Source organism: Falco naumanni, chromosome 3, assembly GCF_017639655.2.
Source record: "Falco naumanni isolate bFalNau1 chromosome 3, bFalNau1.pat, whole genome shotgun sequence".
NCBI classification, from domain to species: Eukaryota; Metazoa; Chordata; class Aves; order Falconiformes; family Falconidae; genus Falco; species Falco naumanni.
In genome coordinates, this window is record NC_054056.1 from 45272511 (window position 1) to 45289751 (window position 17241).

General features: G+C 40.4%; 1 protein-coding gene across 1 annotated transcript in view; it reads right to left on the reverse strand.

Moving 5' to 3' along the window:
- EPB41L4B (erythrocyte membrane protein band 4.1 like 4B) overlaps positions 1-17241 on the reverse strand; it is a 172392-nt gene that overhangs the window by 14013 nt on the left and 141138 nt on the right. Inside the window, exon 22 of the mRNA XM_040586774.1 lies at positions 16804-16881. Coding sequence (XP_040442708.1) covers positions 16804-16881 — 78 coding nt within the window. The remainder of the gene's footprint in view (positions 1-16803; positions 16882-17241) is intronic.

Sequence of the window (17241 nt, forward strand, 5' to 3'; positions counted from 1 at the left end):
CTCTTGGTAACAGCATAGACAGGCTTTTAAGTATAAAACTTGATTTCAAGCACATCTGCTCTCTCTGCAGGAATGATAACAGTCTTGCAGCTGAAGTCACAACCATAAAACCTTTAAGGCAGGTCCCATAAGTAACTGTCACATCACAGGGACACAGTTGGGAGTAAAGCTGAAATGGGAGTAAAGGAATTTGGCATTCCAGCAGCATCTCACATCCTAAGGGCTTGTTTCACAACCTCAAATGCACCTTACCTGAAAGGTCAGGGTGCATTACCACAGCAGAACTGCTTTGGACAAGTATCTCCTTGTCTGGAATATTTAGCTTGGCAAGTTGAGAATTTGCTAAGCTTAAAAGAACAGTTGACTCTTGGCAAAAAGAAAGGAAAAAAGAAAAGAATAGTACAAAAAGGATCAGCACAGTCTCAGGAAAACTCCAATGGTTGAGTAATCTTTAAGGAGAAAAATCTGAAAACCAGTCAATGTAACGGTCACATCGATTTTGTGGGAAAATGAGTCAAATCTTATTCCTCTGTGGATAATTTTCTGCTAGTACTCAAAGATTCTTGTTGCATTATTAAATGACTATTGGGGTGACATATTTTGGAGGCAACTTTGCCACGACCAGAAAGAATTAACAGCACTAATTTTCCTTGTATTTATACCATGAGGAAGAACAAAGGAAGGTAAGAAAGAAAAGGGGCAACGGAACAAGAACCTTCCTGTTTTCTTTGCATTTGTGCAAAGAGTTCTTCTGGACAGAATTTACAATGGTACTTTCCTGAAACATCTTGTAGAAGGGCTAGGAGAAAAAACTAACTTTCTCATAAAAGCAAATGGAAGTGGAGGGAGACAAAGAAAGAGTACGTTAATCAAGTTAATTGATATAAAATTAGCTAATTTTGGTATTTCTATCAAAAGATAATATTACGAATGTCCTTGTTGTGACAAAAAAAATACCACTTTTAGGAGAAGTGGGCTTAATTTGGATATGTCCTTTTACATTTGGGGTAGTCAGTATATTTACTGCCCTGCCACAACTTACTTTCCTTCTATAAAGGTCCAGTAACATTTTCTGCTGATGACACTCCCATTCCCTGCACCTTGACTGGAGGTTGTTATAACACGACGGATAAAATGTGTGATCTCAGTGGGTTTGCACTGTCACTTTGTATACCAGCCAGACGGAAGTCAAACTTTACGCCAAACACTTCACTAAATTCCTGAGCATCACAGCAGAAGCAGAGCTGCTAACACCTGAAGTGGTGTCAAAAACACAGCCCTCAGTACACACATATAGCCAGAAGAATATTCCAGGTGCTTTATTTCAAAATACTTGTTATAAGTTTAATACCATCACATCCATACAGCACAGAAACTTGTTTGTACTCATCAAATTGGAAAAGATCAGCAGCCAAAACTTCTGGAGTATGTTGCATTAGATTTCCCAGTCCTGACATGTGATGTGACTAAAACCATCAGTTAACTATTAGTCCTGGTTTCCAAAACCAGTGATATGATTCTGGACTCTGCAATTGTTCAGTAAAGCTCCTTGTCTGCTGTCATACCATTTCAGTGGCTGAAATGAATAATGAGGTGGAAAATGTAAAATGAGAGTTTCTGGTATTTTTCACTATGCAATACCCTCATAGCCAAACAAATTTTTTTGAGTGGGAGTAGTTCCTGGCTCCAGTGATTGATCACTCAGGTAATATCAACCCCAGTTCACTCCCTTTGCAACAAAGTGGCAACAAAACCAGTGTGATAGTAGGCAGGTGTAATCACTGCCTGGATGCACAGGGCAAACATCAGACCAAACCAGTGCAGTTCAATAAACTTTTACCAGTATGGAGATGTAAATCAGTAATACCATCAACTAATCAGTCTTGGAAAAGGCTATGCAAACTGAATGCCTTAATGAACCATACTTGGTGTGAATCCCATATGCATTGCATCACAGGCCAGCTTCTTTTCACGGGATTCAGGGTCTCTTCCATTTGTTGAAACAATATCCAGGTGTTAGTAACAGCAGACAGATTTCATTCACACACATTAAAGATGGGCAGTTGTACAGAAATGTACTGTTGAAAACACCCTAAGGCACCAAATGTGAAGTTTCTGAAGAGGACAGGTTTCTGTGCAAGCCACTAAGCCAGAGAGGCACTACGTGTTCAGAACCTCCCTGCTTACTGTCACTCCCTCTGGGGATATAACACTGAGAAATCTCTCTTCTAGCTCTATCTGGTCTTTGGGTCTCCCTTGCTCATCTTGCAAATAACTGGTGGAGACTGGAGTTCAAGGAACTGCTTCGAACAACGTTCATTGACACCGAAGAACCAGTGTAAGTGAATCCTACAGTTTGACTCATTTGACTTATCTGCTTTGCCTGAGTTTCCACAAGACTGCAGGACTGCAGTACAGAGTCCCCTCCCCACAGGTACCACTTAATTCTTTGTGGTAAACTGAGAAAGCTCCACCTTGAAATTCACGTCCATTCCATGGTATCCTTGCTGAGCCAAGTTCTCCTGGGGTCCCCTCAAATGGTGAGCTTGCTGTTCTTCTGCTCACTGACGTACACCAGCCCTTCTCTGGACCTTGCCGCAGGCTGAGTCCACCTGTTCTGCAATGTACCCTGGCAGCATACACCACGTTCTTGGTGTCTCACTGGGTGCTTGTACAACAGAGTTAATACCTTCCATCACATATTTTCCTCCCTCTTGAGTGTCTTTGCGCAACACTTCCTAACACCGAGGCATTGTCAGGAGGTGGCCGTGTGGCTCCTTGGCTGTGCCCCAGTGACTTCTGGCTCCCAAACAGATGTTTAAGGGAGTTCACAGGAGTGATGTACAAGGTTCAGCCTCTGCTGAAGCTTGGCTTTGCTGCAGTTATAGCATTTTGCAGATACTTAATGCATAGTAGTTTGTGCCTACAGTATAAGCTACTATTTACAAGCAGGTCCAACTAAAACACAGAAGTTAGGATGTCCCGGATAAAATCCTGAATCTTCATGCCAACTTTTGTACTAATTTGCAAGGGCAGCCTTGCAAATTGTGTTGGTGTTAGTATCCCTCTTATGCTGCTTTTAAAGATGGAGTACTCTGTTGATCTGCACTCTAAGGATTGCAATTATGGGTTGCTAGCAAAGCGATTTCAGAGGTATTGGGAGGGGACAGGGGATGATGCTAGCAACATTATTAAGCCAGGCCAGCATCTCTACAGCACATTGGAAAGGAATGCATGTCCTGGGTCATTTTTACAATGTAGCTTTGTCTTGAGACTATTTTTGAGAAGACATTCTTCAAAAGAATACAGAATAAGAACAATTATATTGTGACAAAAGCAAGACAGCATCCATGCTTTCACAGTCTTCAGGATTTTCAGTACTCTCTTGCTGATGCTGTGAATGCAAGCAAGCTTAAACAGAACATAACTTCAGCATGGGCTGCCAGCCCCGTCGCCATCCCCTGAGGAAAGCATGGCAAGGCAAACTGACGTCACAGTCTTGATGTGTCGGCTAAAACGTAGAATAAAGATTGCAGCATTTGCTTGGTCTTTGTTTAAAACACAGAAATGAAGCAAACAAAAAGTAGTAGGTATAATTGCTGGATATGGTTGCTCTCAAACAGTGCTGAAGAGTAAGTTAGTTGCATTTCCAGGACAGCTAATGCACAGTTACCTTTTTGCCCCTTGGTCTTTACCAATGAAATCAACGACGATCCAGTGCCAGGTGTCTAGATCATGTGCACAGCCAACAAAATCAAATGGCATCTTCTGCAGATGGAGGCTGTTGTCATAGAAGAAAGTCACTAAAGATGGATAACATGAAGAGGAGGAAATGAATACTGTGATTCCTGCCAGCTGAGAGTGCCCCCAGGTAAGGCATATATTTCCCAATTTCACTGCCAGCAAGCAGACTGTACATGCACTTTGTACCAGATGGAAACTCTCCACTAGCCATACCTGATTATTTCTAAGCATAGACATTGAAAGCTCATTATCCAATAACTGTTGGTTCACCATGCCTTATTAACACAGAGACTTCAAACCCTGGGACATTTCAACAAAGGCTAATAACCACATGACATTGCTGCACTTTTTCAAAAAGCATCAGGATCACATTCCTCTGTTGAAAAGTTACGAGAGATTGACGCAAACAGTGCACTGCTTGACCCTGCCCAACACAAACAAATAGTTTGGCTTTCTACTGTAATCAATCTCTACTTGTGTAACAGCAAAAGCTGGCTGAAAGTCCTTAAGTGTCCAGGAGCTCAACCAGTCACAGTCTCCTTGAATGTCAGGATAGCAAGAAATACTTTGCATTAATTTTCCGTCCTATTTTTCTGGGCTATTGAGCTCTGCCAAAATCCCCAGGAGTTTATACAGCTCATTATTCTAAAGGAAAAGAATAGCACAGGTAGATTATAGTCAGTGGAGCTGCAGAAAAAGTGTTAAAACTACAAAAGGGTGCACTACTTATATATCTATTCAGAAGGACACTTGAGCATATTTTCAACTTCAGCATGTGACTAGTCCAAGTGACTATTGCAGCCTTAATCTATGTATGTGCCCACAAATTTTTGTGACCTCTCATGGATTAGGGTCTCCTAAATGCACATATGAGTGCAGACTGCTGCGCTGTGCTGCAGTTTGCCAGTCTCACTATGCTAAAATTCTGCTCTGAATTAAGCTTCTATATGACAATAATCCTTTCCCATGACAATATGCCACCCTTTCCAACACGCATCATGGAAACAGAACACTGCTTCTTTAAATGTAGTAGATACAAAACTATTTGATCTTATCAGTAAGACCAACTCCAGTAGAAGCTGGAAGTCTAGAAGGATCAATGTTTTGCTTGATTTAAGAGTCATGCATGAACAAATCCAATCCCATATGTAGTAAATCTTTTGTGATGTTATGTATAGAAATCTATTTATTCATAACCTCACACCCTTGGCTATGGCATCATTCATATTGCCAGCCACCAAGCACTGAAAAAACACAAAGAGTCTGTATTAACTGCAAGTAAAATCTTGTTGTGTTCCAACACAAGAGCTCATTAGGCACATACATTTACAGATTCAAACACCTGCATTGTAATATTTTGCCAGTTTGGTGCCATGAAACTTATTAAATGGTTCTGTGTCTGTCAAGTCCCTCATTAAAGCAATCCAATATCAAAGTAAATGTATTGTTACTTTTCCCAGTTTATTTCCATCTTTTCAAGAACAAATAGGGATGCTACCTTAAGAGCCAGTCTCCTAATCTGGATACTGTACTCAGAGATACTGTACTCAGAGATTAGTCCCAACCAAGGGATAATCCCAAGTGATAATCCCAATTGATTAGGGCTATTAGCACATAGCCCACTCTCACCCATCCTTAGTTACAGCAGAAATTTCTCTCTTGGACTGACAGGAAACGTACAGAACTCTACTGCTTGGTCCAGGAACAACAGCGGTTTCGATGCCAGAAGGCTGCTCCATCATTTGAGCAGAGCTCTGCTTCCCCATGATTTGTTTATTGGGAAAAGGATCCAGGGGATCCATTATTAAAGACATCTCTATGAAAGTGACTGAAGACTATAATACCGCAGTGAAGGGGAGAAGAAAAGGGAAACGGGAGAGAGGCCAAATGATGACAGTCCTCTCCCTGGAGGCCTGCTTGTGGCACTTCTTCAGGGGAAGAAATACACTGTGAATAAAATGTCACAGGCAGATCCTGGTCCCCAGTCAGTGACTTCCTGCCCATCCCAGCAGGAGCTCACAGGGAAGCCAACCTGGGAGCTGGGGATTTCCTGCAAGGCACGTTTCCAGCACTGCTGCCTCCAAGGCCCCTTCCCAGCACCATGTGGTGATGGAGGAGGCCAAAACACACTGTTGTCTGGCAACCTCTGCTGACATTACGGTTCCTGGGAAGATTATAGTTAACTCATTTGATTCAGAAAAACCTTTTAACACTTTCTAAAATGTAACAGGAGCAGAAACTGGTCCTGTCAACTTCATAACAGGGGAACAATGAGGGGGCTCACAGCAATTAATTTTAACTTTCTCCTCAAGAGCCCTGGAATAGATGAAAGCTATGACCTGGGATACCTGGTTTTCTTGTTGGAGGGTCATTCTAATTTGTTGTTGGGTTTTGGTTGTGGGGTTTTTTGTTGCTGTCGGTGGTGGTTTTTTTGTTTTGTTTTGTTGTTTTGTAATCCTGTGCCTGCTGCTTTGTCAGTGTGCTCTCCAAGATCTTGGGAACTAACTGTTCTTGGTGCAGGAGTATGCCCACTTCAACCACACTGTAGATGTGAAGAAAAGCCTTTAACCACACTGCCTCAGTGTCCCTGTTCTTGGTGAGGGAGGAAGGAGAAAGCGCAGTTTCTGCAACCCTTTTCCAAACCAGTAGCAGCAAGACAGGAGAGATCTGAAGGACAAAATGACTTTAGAAGCACACACAAACATGGGCTCTGCTGGCCACAGGCATTTTGAAGAGAACAAGCTTTGACTGAGGTCTGGGCAGCTCAGCCACTGACACAAACACATGGACTCTATGTGGATGTGAGCACTTGAGCTTCATGGTTATTGATTTTGACAGTTTCCTTGACTCAGATACAGCATGAGTGCCAAATTTTGCATAAATTCAGGTGGTCAGAAGCCCACTGTACTTGGCACACAATTTCCCATCTCCAGCACTGCCAACAGGGTTCTCAGCAGAGCACATGCACATGGCTTGGTGCATGCGCCAGATGGCATGGGCAGCTTCTTCATCAAAATCCACCCTGGTAATACCTGGCACTTTGCCAGAACTGTCCAGGTGATGTTCCACAGCATCAGAGCACTTGCAAGACTCTAGCCAACTTTTCGGCAGAGGAACAATAAATGACATTAACTTGCTAAATGACTTCTGTAGAGGTTCATTTTCCTGAACCCACTGGCTGTTCCTCTGGGGAGGTGGGGTGGGGTTCGCTTGCTGAACATGAGATGAATGCCATGCCATAAAGGAAGCCATAAATTCACAGTTCTGCCATAGCGATGGTTTTGTGGCCAAACTGCAAGGAATAACTCTAATAAGTATGCAAGTACTGTTTTCTAGTCATCACGTTTAAATTGGATGTACAGGACATCTACCTACATAGAAATTTTCTTGCTCAGCAGAAAACAGTTTAGCATTTTGTTTTTCAAATGAAGGGTAATGAACAGAAGAGGACCCTTTCTGCTGCATTCAGTAGTTTTCAATCCAGTTACCATGATTAGCTGGTGTCGTGGTTTAACCCCGACTGTCAACCAAGCCCCACGCAGCTGCTTGCTCAGGATCAGAAAGGAATGTAAAACTCGAGGGTTGAGGTAAGAACAAATAGGGAAAGCAGAAGCCGCTCATGCAAGCAAAGCAAATTGAATTCATTCGCCACTTCCCATGGGCAGGCAGATGTTCGGCCATCCCCAGGAAAGCCGGGCTCCATCACACGTAATGGTTACTCGGGAAGACAAACGCCATAATGCCAAATGTCCCCCCCTTCCTTCTTCCTCCCTTAGTTTATATACCCAGGATGATGTCATGCGGTACAGAATACCTCTTTGGCTAGTTCGGGTCACCTGTCCTGGCTGTGCCCCCTCCCAATTTCTTGTGCCCCTCCAGCCCTCTCACTGGCAGGGCCCAAGAAACTGAAAAGTCCTTGATTTAGTATAAACATCACCCAGCAACAACCAAACCCATCAGTGTGCTGTCAGCATTGTCCTCACACCAGAGGCAAAACACAGCACTGTACTAGCCACTAAGAAGAAAGTTAACTCTGTCACAGCTGAAAGCAGGACAGCTGGAATTAAGCCACTTCTGTTTTCTTCCTTCCACAATTAAATTGCAATTTTCCTCTATGATCTACAATATTTGGGACATGGCACAGAAACTGTGGGATTACTACAGACATGCTGAGATTTATGCAAACTTCAATTTATCAGTTTAATTTACTAGTTATTTCTACTACTGTAATTCCTCCAGGTTCTAAGACTTGTACTAGGCTCTGTACAGAGTCAAAGCAAAAGATCTGTCCTGATGTAAATCTCACAAGCCAATGGCCAGGTCTCTGTTTCGTTCTTGCTTGCTAGTAGCAGGCAGACTACAACAAATTAAATAATTATTGTGCTTCAGTAGGGAATGATCCCACTGTTATGATAACAGTAAAAAGCAGAGGATGAATCAGTAGATAAGCCATGAGAGAAGATCTCTGGTCACTTATGCACCACTTGCGGTTCATCAGAAGAGACTGCTACTGGAAATGCTTCAGAATTCTCATCAAAAAATGCCTAGTTATTCAAACTGAATGTCTTACAAAAGAATTGGTGCTGATACAATTTTCTCTATCCTTAAAACCTCCCATATTTTAAAAGGGTTCCACTCAGCATTTTGTTAGAGGAGTTTTTAGTGCCTACTTTAGAAAGGACATTTTGTTTGGAAACATGAGCTCACTGATATTAATTAACAGACATTACTTGAAACTAAAAGACTTCATAACTGCTAAAATGAAAACATTTCAAACTGGTCTGATCCTTCTCTCTACCATTCTTACCACTCTTGGACACCTGGTTCAGGATGTCTTCCAAAGTACAGGCTTTTGAAAGAAAATGTAGATCAACCAGATTTTACTTTAATCAAAGGAGAAAAAGAAGAAGAAGAGAAAAAAAGAAGTTTCCTATCAGTTCTGATTATTCAATTGAGTGGCAAATGAAAAGAAAGTTTACTTGCTCTTTTTTGCTGGTTTTACAAGTTGAGTCACCCAGCCACTTAAAAAACAGCTCGGGAAGCAGATGTTTCCATTTTCTGTTGGAGCTTGGAGGCATTCAGTTGAAATTCCACAGAACAGCCAAGCAGTTTACATCACACTTGCTATCACACTGGAAAAATGTGAATTAGAATTACACATATATCAATTCATTAGTGGGTTGGAAAGAAAACAAACACAAGAGTTACTCACTGGAGTCTAAATGCAATTGTTACTGATCACAGTGAGAAAGAGAGATTATGAACTTCATAGCTGCTGAGACAAAAGGAATTATGTACTTCTCAGGCCAAAGGAAAGGTGATTAATATGCCTTTATCAAAAGACTTTGAGACGTAATAGCTTCATCACTATACTTGTCTCATTGAGAGCAAATATAAAGAGATATATCTAGTTTCAAGTAGGCTTTTGCACAGAAGCTGAACATTTTTCTATTACACTGATTATTGTAGTCAGGAAAAGGAAACTCTGCCAGTACATCCAAAAGTTGATGGTCTATGTCTGAAAAGCCCTGTCTACTCACTTTTATTCTACTTAGGCAGATGTTACATCTGCTTACGGCTGCTAAGGACATTAAACATTCATTTGAAAAGTAAAGCAATAATCTGAAATAAAAAAAATATATGAAGCAGAAGTATGATTGAACATATCACACGATTTACAATATGCAGGGATTTGCTAAAGATTTGCCTTCTCAGCTTCCAGCAGGAGGTAGATGTCAGCCAGCTTAAAATCTGTTTGCTTGCATTTTCTTGATCTCCTTCATTTTCTCTGATGTTAATTTCAAGCAAAAGAGAAGCTGCTGCTGTCACGGAATGATCAAGTTTTTGATGAGGAGGTAGGAGAAAGGGATTGCAGGTAGCATTTTCTATTTATTTTTTTTTAAGTTACAATGATGTTTATGATCCTCAAGTTTTCTAACTTTCCTAAGCACTGCTGAAGTGACGCCAATCTGTATCACTTCAGAGGCACTTAGAAAAGCTTTGGACTAGAAATGGTTATTGCACTTTTTACATGAAAAGAGAAGCACACAGTCTTGCACTGCCCTGTCTAAGGTGTTTGGCAGTTTCAGATGCTCTGCATTGTTAGGGAGCAATCTCCCTAGGATCTTGCCTGTCGGTTGGCCTCAAGTCACTGTTATTGCAGTCAGATAGACTCCCTTTCTTAAACTGATCAAACTTCATTTTAAAGTTACTTCAACAGGCAAAGTAGACCCCAGTCTGGAGTACTACTCCAGGAACTACACTGCTTGCAAATGTTCTTTATCACTCCCAGAGTCCTCAGGAGAACCACCTGTGAAACCCTGTGGTTTCACAGATGATTTGACCTAAAGCTAAAAGATTTTGTTTGTGGGGTTAGTGTTCAGCTGGATCAGTGATCCAGCTCCTGTCACAGCCCCACTAAGGAAGCTGGGACAGATGAAACCATCCAGTACCCATCTACAGAAAGATCTACATGGTCAGCTGTGAAACCACAACCTCAGTCCTCCAGCTTCATAGGCAAGTCTGTTAAATGGCCATCAAACCACCCACTGTATAGACACAGCATACATCCCGCCACTATTCAACAATCTCACAGGCTTTAGTTACAGAGCAGTAGCCATTCTCTAAGCTATTTTGCTGGCTCTATCTCCCTGCAGGCACACAGGTGGTAGAAGACCCACCAGTGCTGCAGTGTAAATGACTTCCCAAATGAGCTCCCACCATGTGGCAGGCCTGCTATGGAGTCCAGCCAAAGTTTTAAGATCCAGGACCAGCTCTGCTTGCAAGATCTGGCAGAAACTGGATTTATGGATAGGCATTTGCTTATTTTATAATTTCTACAGGCATGGGGCAGGCACACGGAATGCCAGAGGATGGTTAAGACAGCATTTTAAAATGTACAAAGGTGACTAAAAATAATTGTACGTGGCAGAATTTATCACCTCTCCAGGGAAAGGCTTTTGATCCAGACTACCTTCTGACATTCCACCCTTAACTTCATCTCAAGTTTTATAAAAAGTTAGCTGGTGGGCCATTCATTATTTAAAAGCAGTGAATTAGAAGATATAAAGTAGGCACAGTGCACCATCACATGCCTGCACTTTTTTCCACTTAACACCTTCCCATCTTTTCAGTACTTTCTCTTGCTCATGTACACATCATATCCAATTTATCACAGTGTCCACTGGTGCAAAGTCAGCAATAGATTTCACTTTGTGGATCTTTTTATTTCTTGCAGAATTCACTTTCAGTAAGTTAAAGAAATAGGCAAGTGTTGAATCATCTGTCACACATCTATAGAACACACTGAGTTCTTCTGCTCAGCATACACATAACGGGGAAAAAACATTAGTTGAGCCAATGAATTTAAATCACTTAGAGGCAAAAAAAAAAAGTAAATCTAGATATTTACAGTTCATCTTTTAGCATTCTCTCATTTTGTTTCTTCACTGACTCTGTGTGTCCTTCTATAATGGATGAATGAGAGCAAATTCCCAAATAGCTGCGTAGCAGTCAAAGGAGTTTTACATTTTTTTAGTGAATGATCAAATAAGATCCAAGAGGCAGTCTCTGAGCCTGACACTCAGTTATGTTGCACATTAGTAATTCAACAGACAGCTTATGAGACTGGCATCCACCAATAAAGCCCTGTGCTTGAACATGCAAAGACACATATTAGTTGTAAGTCCTATTTATAATGCTTTAATCTGTGCAGCTACCAGGGAGTGTGAAAGCCCAGTCCAAAATGTATTCACCCAATATTCTGGCTGCCCAAGTGCCATGACTGTTTTTAAATGTGCTATGTCTCCTCTTTAGTTATTAGCATGCTTTATATAACCTAAATGATGCTCAGGTAATTTGTATTTGCTTGATTCAGACTGTGTGCTCCCAGGAGCCTTGCACTGCATGCAGCACCGAGCACTTGTTGCAAACCTTCAGTCAAATGTCTCGTACTCAGTTTGACTGGGCATTACAGTGCACCCCTTTGAATTGTGTTCTTATCTGGTTGTAGCCCTTTTCTTGCAGCAAAAAAAATGGTCCTTTGGAACATTAGTAAATTTAGTAAATTTTTCCTTTAGTTCATATGGAACTAGATTTATTGCCTATTGCTACAAGATTTTTGCATGAAAGTTGTTTGCTTAAAGCAATTGCTGCTCTTTGTTTTTTCTTAGTTTAATATGGAGTTAAAGGGTGTGAACTTGAAACTGGGAATAAATGCACATTTGACACGTTGCTTACTTCTTTTGGTTCTTAATGGTATGTATAACAAACAGACTGCTTTTTTGTGCAAATTCCTTTGCTCATAATGGGCCATTGCATATCAGCTTGAATGTGCAAATACAGTTAACTGAGAAGCTGGCTTGGAAAATAGCATTTTTGAACATTCTGCTTTGAATCCAGGTCATGGTTACTGTTCCCAATACACCTTGTACTAAGGAAAAATATATTTTCTTGTTATGAAGAAGTAGAAGTAGAAAGCTTTTAATTCTTAAATATATATCACACAGCCTTCATAAGTTTATGAAGAAGACCTATTTTATCTTCAGTATGTAGTTCACCATAAATAAAGCATTTATAAATTCATCTCTGACTGAGATGTTTTAAAGACTTTTGGGGCGTGCAGAGATAGCTGATAAATACTTTCAGCCAGTTAGAGAGGAGATACATGCTATCTAATGCTCTTACCAAATATTAGTCTTGAATTCCATTACAGCCACTTTTTCTTAGAATTCAATATGAAAAGGACTTGTTATGGAAGTATTAGAGTTTGATATGTTTGCTTGTCTTTCACTGAAAAATTGCGTTGCACAGTAAGTGAACAACTCTTTAGAATGAAAGCAAGAAATACTGAACTCATTTCCTACTCTTTGGCTTATTGCAACCTTGCAAAACCATCATAAAAATTTAGCAACTAAAAATCCCATCAACTTTTCTTTATAAATATAACAAATGTTAAAGGGGAGTGGCATGAAAAGGTTCCTTACCCATTCTCCGCTATTCACTACCCCTTGCTTGCTCTAACTATCTAATGAGAGTTTGCAAGGATGTTTTATTGCCTCCATAAAGATACTAATACTTCTCAGAACTTCACCATGAGATGACTGGCTTTTGACCTGGTTACCTTCACTTTGTTTCCAAAATAGTAGATATTAATGCATCAAATTCTGTACTCTTTCAGACTCAGTGAGATGGCTTTCAATGAATAGAATTGCATAGGCTAGTAATGCTGCCACTGAAATAGAAATATTAGTTTCCAACTCATCTTAAATAAAAATACCTAGTTTTACACTGAAGACCATTTATTTTTCATTTTAAAATTATCATACCAATAATTTATACCTCTTAAATGTTTTATCTCGTTTTGAAAAGGAAAATAATTTTCTACTTCCTGTTTTCCACCAATAGATGGCAGGTGAAGCTCTAGAAATTTATTGACTTGATAGAGGATGAAAAAAGAACACCTATAGTTCGCAAGTACATAGCCAGCTGTAAATCAGTGCTCTCTGATATCTCTTCAGATGTGATCATGATTTAGTCCTAGACCACACACTTTGCATTATAAACTTTAGTCCCAGTTTAGGAATAGCTACATTTTATATACAGAACTGTTCATTCTTATTTCTTTTTTCCTATTCCATTAGGTCAAGCCAAAGTTTGCACACTGTCTCTTTTGGTTGAGAAGATATTTGTCAGCATGGTGTAGCAGCTGTTACATTCATTTAGGGTGGTAGGACTGAGCTTTCTGTAATTAAACAAGACAGCTCTGCATTCATACCCATGTCACAAATCACACTGATTGTAATCTGGAACAGAATAGCTTGAAGCTCAAGCTCTGATTTCCAGTTCCATAAAAGCTAGAAACACAAGGGGTATGGGGGCTGGCAGAAAGACCCTACTACACTTATAAAACTATTTTTTATAAACCACAATAAAGATGCTCATAACGGGTTACTACAATTCTTCATATATAATTCTGTATTTTTTAAAAAAAATCTATTTCTTTTCTGAAACATAGAAGCAGGAGGGATTAAATCTTGTTTATATACAAGCCAGGTACAGTGCTCAAAGTCATAATGGAGTGGTATAAAAACATAGAGATTTTCTTCTGCACATGTTACAACAATTTTAAGGACAGCAAGTAATGCATTGTAGTCAACTAATTGTAAGATATACTTGAAAAATGAAAAGTGAATAAACCATGTGGTTTGAGAAGTGCAGAGCACAAAAAGGCACCTTTCTTTCTAAGCAATTTTCTTTAGTAAATGTACATTATTTCTTCTGCAAAGTTATTTCCTGAAATAATTTTTTTCTGAAATCATCAATTGCTCTGCTGTTACTGGCAGTCTAAGTATTGATGACTAAGTGACCATTATAGATCAGATGGTTCTTGTGTATGTATCACAGTAGCTCCTCCAGGCTGACTGAGTAGACAAATTTGACTGCTCTGATCCCTGCACGGCAGCCTGAATGAATCCTATTAATCCAACCCATTCACTAATCTTTCCATTTTTATAAGTTAATTTGGTTTTGTGAGCTCCAATTCTAACTGCAACTCTCAGCACGTATTAAAGCTTCCACTATATGGGCAACAGCAGCAAAACATGGATAAAACCCAAGGCCATCAAGAAGCATCATTGATTAGACACTGAACAACAAAGATCATGCAGTTGAGTCAGTGACTATTAATCACTCTCTACCAGTAAAATTATAGAAGAGAAGGGAGGAAGACTGAAACTGCTTCAAATTAACAGCTCTCCAGTGAACTGGGGAAATTTGGCAGCGTATATCATGACGAAAAAAAAAAAAAAGAAAAAAAAAGTTGATTTTAGGTGTCTAATTTATGTGCCTTGTCTCTTGTCATCTAGTCCAGATGACAAAGACAGCTGTTTTAACACCCCTCTGCAGGAAACCCCCTGACTGTGTAGGAACCTGAATTTCCAACACTATCACCTCAGGCAAATACCCCAAATCCAGTGGCGTGAATGACACCTGTTATATTGTACCTGTCACTGAACGTGAAACAAATGGGTGCAACAAACAAGCAATACCCCAAGGGCCAGGTCATAGCATGTAAAACCAGCACACTACCACCAACGACAGCAGCACGATGTTAAGCTGTACATGATCTTGACCCTATTATTAAGTAATCAGACTGGCTCAAAGTTACACATTTCCCCTTAGCTTGCCTTTGTTTGGAGCCTCTCCCCCTGAAGAGTAAACTTTTTATTCAAACTTCAATGGAGAGCAGCCTGCAGCCAGTGAAATTGCAGAGAAAGGTCTGTAAACAATAACTGCTCTGTAGAGAACAAGCTGACCTTTATAGATGTTAAACAAAACAATGAGGGCTGATTGATGCTGTGCAGTACATGCTCTCCAAAATATTAAACCCAAGAAAGTCATGGAAGGTTAGTTTATGAACATACAGCGTGATAAATTATGTCAGCGGACGGTGGGGTAGGGGAGGGGAAAGCATGATTAGGTAAAATATTTAGGGAAAAAACCTTGTATTCTCAGCTGGAAAAGGAAAAGTGTGTAATGCTGACTTCTATTAATGGAAACAAAAAACAATCCTACGTTGCCTAGAGCAGGTCAGTTGCTTAAGCCTCCATGCCTCATTTTAAAAAATTCTGATTAACACAGGAAGATACGGTATAATGTTTTTTAGAATAAGAAATCTATTAGCACTTTGGTGGAAGGTGATGAACATGCATATTGAACCTCTGAAGTTATAGAAGGACCACCAAGTGCCCTCAAGGACTCTGTGAAGAAACAACTCCACAGGCTTGAAACTACATATGAGAGGACAGCTTTGCAGATCTCGCTGTCCTTCTAGGGAGGGGTGTCCATTCCCAAACTGCGGTATACCAGGCACAGTCTCAGCTGCTCCCTAGCTTCTGCCCAGTCCCCTACGTCAAACATGTCTTCCCATCTACAGCAGCAAGTCTTTAGGCATAGTACACCCTGTGCCCACCTCAACCTGCCTCTGAAGCCAAAAAAACCCACAGCTGAATATTCACATCCCTTTTTTGAAGTAGGGAGAGGCCTAGGAGGGGTAAGCCTTCGCTTCATCAGACCTGCAGGGGAAGCCACATCTCTTACCCAGTGGTAACAGGACACAAGCAGTTATTTACAGACAGGTACCTTACCGTCTGTGAAGCAAGAGGTACATCCCCACAACGCCTTTCTATTACTGTAAACAAGGACCTAACAATGTAGTGAAAGCAATGCCCAGGACAGAATACTTTTAATGTATCTTAATACGAAAGTCTTTATGCCAAAAACATAGTACTTTCCCTGTTGTGCTTTTTATGTGCTTTAAACATGGTTTGTAGAAGACAGCAAAAATGGCTTTGGACAGCAGAGGAGCTATCTGGCATTAGAGCTATTTGCAGTGCAGGATGACTTGGAGAAAGTTAAGGATCATACTGCGATCCCTCAAGTAATCTGCTCGGAATCAGAGATGAAATCCTGGGATCACTGAAGTGGAGAGCATTTTGACTTCAGTGGGACCTGCATCTCTCCTTGGCTTTTAAGAAAACAAACAAACAAAACACGTTCCTCTAAAAAAAAGAAGTTAATAATAAACACGTTATAGACTATTTTGCCTTAAAGTGAAGCAAAGGAATCTGCTAATGAAGCGTGGAAGTGCAGGTACACGTCTTTGGATTGTCTAGTGGGTAAGTCTGAAGAAAACTTGTGGGGAGAAGAAGGGACTTTTCAGACAACTCCCAAAAGCAATCTGTGATCACATTAGGAACCTACGTTAAAAGGACAAAGAAGCTCCTGAAACCAGTGCAACAAGGTGTAGAGATACCCAGGTAGGAGAGAGAAATGAGAAGTTATCCAACAATAAAAAAAAAAAGCATACAGAAGATCATTGTTCATGTGGACTGATTTTCAGAGATACTGAGCTGAGTTTGAAGGATGCATTCAATATCAAGGAAAATTATGTCATTCCTGTGCACTATCCAACACATTGCACAGTATCTCATTCTCTTAGCTGCAGAAAAATTATTGAAAACTGTTAAATTTTCCTGGTTGCAAACTGAAACTATTTACCATAGGTGTGGCCTCTGTGAAATCCATCAGGAGGTCACCTGGCTCCAAAGCAAAGGTACTTCCAGCATCTGTGGAACTCTAAGGGCAAAGAAGAAACCCAGCATTGAAAAAAACCCATTTAATTTCTGTAATTCTGTTTGTTGTTTGGTTGGGCTTTTTTTAATTCATTAAAAGCATAGATTGCCAAATGTATTTCAAATTTCCCACCATGTTTTTTAAGGATGGCTATTCAGGAAAGACAGACAACAAAATTATGCACCTTTGAAACCAAGGTAAACATTAACTGAATCCAGATCCAGTGCCCCCTAATGTTGATGAGAAACTGTTACTGATTTTAGCTGGGCCTTGGAGCAGGCTCTAAACATTTCTTACACAACAGGTTAAATGTATTACTGCAACTCTGCATTAAAAACTACTAAACGTGGACTTACTCCACCC